Consider the following 9,395-nt stretch of genomic DNA (forward strand, 5'->3'; position numbering starts at 1 on the left):
CAACTGAATTATGGCTGATACATAACATGTATTGATATAGGTTGTATATGTATCAGAATCATTAAATATAGATACATGGGATGCTGATACATAGACAATATGTATTAGAATAATTAAATATTGATACATGATAATCTGATATATAATCAAGATGTATCAGAAGAACTAGATCTTTATACATGAGATTCTGATACATAAAATAATATGTATCCGAATAATTAAAGCTTGATTTATGAGATGCTGATACATAAACATGATGTATCAGAATCATTATATTTTGATACATGAGAATTTAATACATAAACAAGATGTATCAGACACACTAAAGGTTGATACATGAGGTGTTGATACATAGACAAGATGTATCAAAAATATTAAATATTGATACATGATAATCTGATATATAATCAAGATGAATCAGATTCATTAAAGCTGATAAATGAGATTCTGATACATAAACAAGATGTATCAGAATTACTAAATATTGATACATGAGATGCTGATACATATACAATATCAGAAGCATTCAAGTTTGATAAATTAGAATCTGATACATTAACAGTATGTATCAGAAATAATCAAGTTTAATAAATTAGAATATGATACATTAATAGTATGTACCAGAAGCAGTCAAGTTTTATACATTAGAATATGATACATTAACAGTATGTATCAGAAGTAGTCAAGTTTTATACATTAGAATATGATACATTAATAGTATGTATCAGAATCAATAAGCAGTCAAGTATGATACATGATAATATGATATATAAACTTTTATCTTATATTAGAGTTTCATACATGAGAAAAACTTAAAAGTCTGGTAATTGTACATTCTTCTAATACAAAATTCAAAAAAAAAACTACTCAACGTCCATCGATTCTCCTTGACTAGAAGATATGAAATCTCTCTTAGGTTTTTTAGGATCATCGTTATCGCTAACATAATCATCCTTGGCTTTCCGACAACCATAATTCCACAATAGTGTAGCATATCTTGAACGGAAGAATTCGACATGTAGTCCAATATTTGGAATAGAAATTCCATCCTAAATAACTTTATACCTTCTTCACCTATTGATAATTCAAAATCATCAAGAAAATTAGCCCTATATGCCGTGCCGAATCTCAATGGGTGGGACAGGATCTTCTTGATGACGTATTTCATTCCCTACATTGACATGAAAAATGGTTAAATACAACTTGAACTTTATATATAAATACGATGTATCATATGCATTAAAATATTTGATACATGAGATTCTGATACACACAGAAGATGTATCAGAAGCAGTAAGATTTTATAAATTATAATCTGATACATAAATGTAGATGTATCAGAATCATTAAAACTTGATACAATAGAAACTGACACTTAAACACGATGTATCAAAAGTAGTAAATCTCCAAAAAAAAAATGGCATTTTAAAAAAAATACTATGTATCAGAAGAGTTAGCGCTTGATACATGATAAGCTGATACATAAACGATATGTATCAGAATCGAAAAACCTTCATAAAAATCTCATTAAAAAAACCTTAATTGAACCCATACCTTTGGGAGATTAGAGCATGTTGTAACCCCATCAATCTTGTTGTCTAGTTCTTTGGGTGCATGTTTAACTGGATCTTTCGACTTCAATTTCTCACGTAGCTTATCCATCACTACTGGATCGTTACGATGTTTGGATCTAACCTCGTCGTAACCTTCCCAAGATGAATCAAAACCAGGTGAAACAAGAATTCCTTAATTTTTATTCGACTGTTTGAGACCATGAACGGATTTCATTCGTATCATTGAAGATATGAGTTACAAAGACATAAATATTTACAGAAGAAAGCAAATAATATCAATTTTAGAAGATTTTTCAAAGATTTACAAAAGAAATCAAACGATACAAATTTTAAGAGAAATCAGATTGAATGAGGATGAAGTGAGATTTCATATAAGGAAAAATTAAAACATACCTTAGTTAGAACCTTGAAATTGAGTAACAGATGTACTCATAAATTCAAAATCTCAAAAACTGATGAAGAGGAGCGAATTAGGGCGAGGATTTAGGGAGGAAGAGTGATGTATCAGTGAGGGAGAGAGAGTTAAAGGAAAAAGAGAGATTTTGGAAATTTTTTGATATAATAGGAAATACAAATAAATATGATATTAGAATATGTGTAAAAAGATAATTTCATTAGACAGCGATGGCAGTCATACTTTCACGAACTCTTGAACGAAGGAGGGGACAGAGACTTTGTGTTGGGAGACTTAGAGCACTTGGATAGGTGTCGCGACTTTGGGTATTGTAGGAGAATAAAGGCTGAGGAGGTTATGGGAGCTGTTCGTAGGATAAGCAGGGGAAAAGCGACCGGACCTGACGAGATCCCTGGGGAATTTTGGAAGAATGCAGGTAGGGTAGGATTGGAGTGGCTGACTGCGCTGTTTAATGTCATTTTCAGGACATCGAAGATGCCTGAAGAATGGAGGTGGAGTACAATCATTCCCGTGTACAAGAACAAGGGAGACATTCAAAGCTGCAACAACTATAGAGGTATCAAACTGCTAAGTCACACTATGAAAGTGTGGGAAAGGGTGATAGAAATGAGAGTGAGGAGTAGTGTGTCTATTTCAGAGAACCAGTTTGGATTTATGCCGGGGCGCTCGACTACAGAAGCCATTCATATCTTAAGGAGATTGGTAGAGCAGTATAGGGAGCGGAAAAGGGACTTACACATGATATTTATTGACCTAGAAAAGGCCTATGACAAAGTCCCAAGGGAGGTCCTATGGAGATGCTTGGAGGCGAAATGTTTACCTGTGGCATACATTAGAGCGATTAAAGACATGTATGATGGAGCTAAGACCAGGGTAAGGACGGTAGGGGGGGACTCGGAGCACTTTCCTGTTACGATGGGGTTGCACCAGGGATCGACTCTTAGCCCGTTTCTATTCGCCCTGGTGATGGATCAATTGACTAGACAAATACAAGGTGAGGTGCCTTGGTGTATGTTGTTCGCGGATGACATAGTCCTGATTGACGAGACTCACAACGGAGTTAACGACAAGCTGGAGGGCTGGAGACAGACGTTGGAGTCTAAAGGATTTAAATTGAGTAGGACCAAGACAGAATACTTGGAGTGCAGTTTCAGTGGCCTGCCACGTGAGGCTGACGGGGAAGTGAGGCTGGGTACCCAGGCCATTCAAAAGAAAAGAAGCTTCAAATACCTTGGGTCTATTATACAGGAAGATGGGGATATCGACGACGATGTTTCACACCGCATCAGTGCAGGGTGGATGAAATGGAGGCTCGCCTCCGGAGTGCTGTGTGACAAAAAAGTGCCACAAAAACTCAAAGGCAAGTTCTACAAAGTGGTGGTTAGACCGACCCTATTGTACGGGGTGGAGTGTTGGCCAATCAAGAAACTTCATGTCCAGAAGATGAGAGTCGCGGAAATGCGAATGCTGCGGTGGATGTGTGGGCACACTAGGATGGATAGAATTAGGAATGAAGATATCCGAGACAAGGTGGGAGTGGCATCGGTGGAGGACAAGATGCGGGAAGCGAGACTGAGATGGTTTGGGCATGTGAAGAGGAGAGACACAGATGCTCCAGTGCGGAGGTGCGAGAGGTTGGCTATGGACGGTTTCAGGAGGGGCAAAGGGAGGCCAAAGAAATATTGGGAAGAGGTCATTAGACATGATATGGCACAGTTGCAGCTCTCCGAGGACATGACCTTAGATAGGAGGCTATGGAGGACTCAGACTAAGATAGTGGGCTAGGTGGCCGATCGGTTCTCCATAGTAGTCGTAGTCGCGCTCATTTGTCTTAACATAGGATTGTGCATGGGTTTACTGCTTATATTAGTTGGCCCAGTCTACTTTGGGTATCCTATTTTATCTATAGTAGTTAATGCCCCTTTATCCCCGATCTTTCCTACCCTGACTTTATCGCTTTATCGCTCTCATTATTCATTATTCATTATTCATTATTCATTATTCATATCTTTATATTGTCTGTTATATGCCTGGCTTTACTGACCTATGTCTTGTTTTTCCTTGTTTTTCCTTGTTTCTCCTCCCTTGTTTCTTCTCTCTTAAGCCGAGGGTCTTTCGGAAACAGCCGCCCTACCTTTTAAGGTAGGGGTTAGGTCTGCGTACACTCTACCCTCCCCAGACCCCACATGGTGGGATCACACTGGGTTTGTTGTTGTTGTATATCCGTGAATTATCCAAACTTTGTGGACTTCATAAGTAGGGGCCTGACTGAAAAAAATAAAATAAGTAAGGCCTCACTGAAAAAAATAAAATAATAAGTAGTATCCTTAGCTGTTTTGGGCTTAACTAAAAAGCCCAATATTTACTAGGCCGAGGTGATATACAATAGCCCAACCCTCTCTGACGAAACCCTACTATAAAATCTCCAGGGTTTTTAGCATTCTCTCATTCTCTAATACAGCAGCAGCAGCAGCATACAGCAGAACGACTCCTCTCCCCGGAAGGTACGCCGGCGGCTCATCTTTCTCTGTATTTGAAACTCAAAATCAAGAAAAATGTATTTGTTTAACTGTTAGATTTTACAGGTGAATCGGAGCAGGCAAGAGAAGTACAAGAAGAAATGGACGCTGGTGTAGTTGCCGCCCCCGCCCCCGCCGCCCCCGCCGACGCAAGCAAAGAGAATAAGGCTCACACCGATGTCATGCTTTTCAATCGCTGGAGCTACGATGAAGTCTCGGTACGTCTTTATTCTTTTTCATATTCTATAGCTTCCAACAGCTTATTACTTCGCTAGATTTGAGTTAATTTACTTCGTTTTGTGTTTTTAATGATGAAAACTGCAACTTGTAGTAACTGAGTATATAATGGAAATTCGTACATTAAACTAATCTGGTTTATTTAACTTTGTAATTTTTATGAACTTTTATGAGTATAAACTGATCTGGTTGATGTAGCTTTGTAATTTGTATTAACTTTTATGAGTATAAACTGATCTGGTTGATGTAGCTTCATTATTTGTATTAACTTTTTATGAGTATAAACTGATCTGGTTGATGTAGCTTTGTAAGTTGTATGGACTTTTATGAGTATAAAGTAATCTGCTTGATGTAGCTTTTGTAATTTTTATGAACTTTTATGAGTATAAACTAATCTGATTGATGTAGCCTTTTAATTTGTATTAACTTTCATGATTTGAAAGGGTAAAAATTCTGATTTTTTTCCCGACTCTAATGGATAGAAAAGTAGTAAATTATTAATGTGGTAGATTGTGAAAGTAGCAACATCAGGCTAGATTCCACATTAAATGGCTGACTAAATGAATCTTCGGAGTTAATGTTGATCCATTTAGCACTAGAAGTTCTATACGTTTCTTAATGGTATATAAATCTTGAACAAGATGGGGTGTGTTTCTCTATTAAAATTGATTATTTGAAAAAAAATAGTTCTTGTTTTCAACAGTTTGATGCTGTTTGGTTATGGATGCAAATTGGAGTTTTTTTTGAATTTTTGAGAGTAATTTGGACTGGAAAAAAAGCAGAATCAACATTAATTTTATGGCCAAATGTTGAAAGCAGAAAACTTTCATGTCTAAAGTCTTCCTTAAAGAGTTGAGTGAACATTGGACCTTGAATGAAGCTACTAAAATGACTGAAACTTGACCTTAGCAAATTGATATGAACTATGTAAATCTTTTCACCCACTTTGCCATATTTTTTGCTAGTCTGCATTGAATCCAAGAGTTTGTAGTTCTCAGTGGAAGTGTGTATTTTTCCTCAGTAACGTTCTTAGATGAATATTCCTTCTGCTTCTGCCTTTATAGTTGAGTATTATTTTAAGTTCTATTAGTAAGGCTGTAATCTTGAATACAATTTGGAAGATCTTTTAATAACTATGATCTTAATTTCTGGTGAAGATCAATGACATGTCCGTTGAGGATTACATCACAGCAACTGCTAACAAGCATCCAGTTTACATGCCACACACAGCTGGTCGATACCAGGCCAAGCGTTTCAGGAAGGCCCAGTGCCCAATTGTTGAGAGGCTCACCAATTCTCTTATGATGCACGGAAGGAACAACGGAAAGAAGCTGATGGCTGTTCGCATTATTAAGCATGCAATGGAGATCATTCATTTGTTGACAGACCAAAACCCAATCCAAGTCATTGTTGATGCTGTTATCAACAGGTGAGATCAGATGATCAACTCTTTATTCATTTTCTTCCGGGAAGGTGACTGTTTGTCTTGGAATGGATTCTTCATTCAGTATCTGTAAAAGAATGGTTTATTTTTGCCAATACTGAGCTCAGACTTCATCTAAACACCATAAATCTTTCAATTTATTTGTCAACTTCACCCAAATATGTCTGTATCGGTCTCATGGATTACTTATTTTCTCCATTTAATCATTTAGTGGGCCAAGGGAAGACGCTACGCGTATTGGTTCAGCTGGTGTTGTCAGACGTCAAGCCGTTGATATTTCTCCACTTCGTCGTGTTAACCAGGCAATTTATTTGCTGACAACTGGTGCACGTGAGAGTGCTTTCAGGAACATCAAGACCATAGCAGAGTGCCTTGCTGATGAACTCATCAATGCTGCCAAGGGTTCTTCAAATAGGTAATGGGCTAGAGATTGATGTTCACTTAAATTCCCGTCTGATTGCTTTGTGATAACATATACATGATTTGTTGCAATACCTTTTTTTGCATATGTGAAACTTTATTGCTTACTACTGTCGATGGTTTCTGTTTCTGCAGCTATGCCATTAAGAAGAAGGATGAGATTGAAAGGGTTGCCAAGGCCAATCGTTAAGAGATTAATGTTGGAGCAACTTTTACAAGGGACTTTTTGGTTATGCTGTTTTCTCATTTCTGTTTTCATGTAGGCATTATAGATCTGCTACTCCTTATGGATTTAGTTTCTTGGAGGATTTATGCTTGGTATTGTTATAAATTCTAAATTTTGAAGTTCCTTTATTTGTGTTTTCAGTAGAATTTTGTTAAACACATGGTATGCTATGAGTTGTTTTAGATGTTTAAGTATCGTGTCCTCTACTCTTGAACTGAGTGTTCAGACGATGCAAGTGTTGATCGATGAAAGAAGAATTCATTCTTCTGCTGCATCTGGCCTGTCCTCTAGGCACTTTTAGGAGTCCTGGACAACAAGGCTTCTACTTCTAGTTGGCTGTTTTATTATGGGTCTTCATTTTTCTATGTTTTTGCTTGCTCATCTATGTTTTGACCCATCAAGTAAAAATTGCAAAACAATGTTTCGTTGCTTAATTCAAAACTTATTGTAATGCAATATGTTCAATTTCACAAAAAAAAAATACATTATCAATTAAGTTAAGTCGACTAGGTTTGAACGCATCGTTCATTAAACAATCAAATACATGAGATAAGCATAAAGTTGAGGTCAACTTCAAGAAACAACCAAAGGTGGTTGTTTTAGTAACCTGAACCCAAAGGAGGCATTTTTAAATTATATAGAATGACTATACTTGAAAAAGACATTAACCTTCTCTATTAATCACTATGGCTAATCAGATTTGAGTTATATATACATCAATGTATTTTGTGATGATCAAATAGTGGGAAAGCAGGCAAAGAAGATTATCTGATGGGTGAAACAATGGAGAAAGTTTTGTGATGATTGGGAAGAGATGTTCATGAAGGCTAGACAGGAGGTTTGCTGCAGAACAAAAAAACCTTCACCACAGAATTCTGATGTAGTTGACTACAATAACAAAAAGATCTCAAAAGTATTCAGTGCACCAAAGACTTCACCTTGCAACTATTTGGAAAATGTCTCCAACTTAGAAAAGCTTTTTGTACTCTTGGCATTAAAAAACTCAAGTAAACACATTGATTCGTTACATTAAAGATAACTAAAAGATCCCCTCTGGGGTGTGGTGGTCACATGGAGAGAAAGGAATGCTAGAGTTTCTGAAGACAAAAAGGCAATGTAGTTAATTTTGAACAAAAGTGATTTGCTTTGTTTTTGGTGTAACAAGGCCATGGAAAATGTTTTCGACGGAAGCTTTTGTTGACTAAATACCTTGTCTCCAAAAAGTGGATAAAACAAACTTGGACTAAAAGGGCTTTGAATGCTTCCTAGCTCGTTTTTCATACGAAAGCCTTTTATTATCACTCTTCCAATGTATATCCATAGCATCGTTCCTTTTCTCCTAAAAGGAATTCTAGGTTGGAGTTGGACCAAGTATGACATGCCGCCATTTAAGTTCTTTAAAAAAGGCACCGGGAGGCTGCTGGGAAGTCATGTTGCAAGACTTCACATCTTTTACTCTTTTTATTCAGGAATGAGCCATAAAGTGTTCCTTATCTGACTTTTCTATAAGCTCTTTGTTTCCAAAAATCTGTAGTCATTACTTTACAAGAAGAAAGAATATCAAGGTTAAAATGATAAACCATATACTATTATACTTTCCATGTGTGTGGTAACCAAGGTATTGTGATTATGAGTTATATTCCTTAAGAAAGACCAAAAGTTAATTAATGAGTGGATCAGAGTTTTGACCAAAATCTGTCCTGATACTTGAGGTGGCTAGTGATAAAAGTTATGATGTTTGAACACCCTTACATGAACATATCTTGTTTATGCTACGGACGTGATTTCGAGCTGTCAATCCTTTCTGACAAATAGGTTACGGAGGACATGACCTTAGATAGGAGGGTATGTAGGTCACACATTAGGGTAAAAGGTCGGTAGGTAGTTGAGCTTTGAATCACTTTTCGATGGGTTTAGGCTTGGTAGGAGCGTGGAAGCACTGTGTTTGTTGTAGTATCAGTCTTGTACATGTATTTTCTTTTTAGTTACCGCATTATCCCGATGTTATTACTGTTTCTTTTCTCTGAATGCTTTGTACTACCTTTCTTATTGATTGATATGTTTACTTCACTGTCGTATTCTTTTTCCGTTTGTACTTTGATTTGTTACATTCGAGACGCGGGTCTTTCGGAAACAATCTCTCTACTTCCCCGAGTTAGAGGTAAGAGGTAAGATTTATGTACACTCTACCCTCCCCGGACTCCACTTGTGGGATTACACTGGGTATGTTGTTGTAACCTACCGACAGATAGAGCCTAAATCAGTATAAAGGACTCCTAATGTAGAACTTACCATGTTCTCATTCTTTAATAGGACTGCAAAGAGGAAGTGATAAAATATGATAACTTAGGTATTGAATTAAGCATCATGTTTCCGGTAAATAGAGTATGACATACGAATGGCCGAAGTACATTAACAAATCCAGGCTCTTTTTCCTGCTGATGGCTTTGTTTACATTTTAGGCTGTACTAGGTTAAAGGTATTGGCTCAATTTGTGAGGCCTTAATTAATAACTTAATATTGATGTACCTTTTCATGTTGAATTTCCATGTTCTGATTG

General features: G+C 36.8%; 1 protein-coding gene across 1 annotated transcript; it reads left to right on the forward strand.

The window, feature by feature from the left end:
• The first annotated feature begins 4,387 nt into the window (after positions 1 to 4,387).
• On the forward strand, positions 4,388 to 6,972 carry LOC129902706 (40S ribosomal protein S5). The gene is made up of 5 exons (XM_055978077.1): positions 4,388 to 4,493; positions 4,575 to 4,726; positions 5,903 to 6,174; positions 6,401 to 6,604; positions 6,745 to 6,972. Exons 2-5 carry the CDS (start codon positions 4,610 to 4,612, stop codon positions 6,797 to 6,799), a joined length of 648 nt encoding a protein of 215 aa, XP_055834052.1. The 5' UTR covers positions 4,388 to 4,493; positions 4,575 to 4,609; the 3' UTR covers positions 6,800 to 6,972.
• The last annotated feature ends 2,423 nt before the right edge of the window (positions 6,973 to 9,395 follow it).

Source organism: Solanum dulcamara, chromosome 9 (genome assembly GCF_947179165.1).
Source record: "Solanum dulcamara chromosome 9, daSolDulc1.2, whole genome shotgun sequence".
In the NCBI taxonomy this organism is placed as follows: domain Eukaryota; kingdom Viridiplantae; phylum Streptophyta; class Magnoliopsida; order Solanales; family Solanaceae; genus Solanum; species Solanum dulcamara.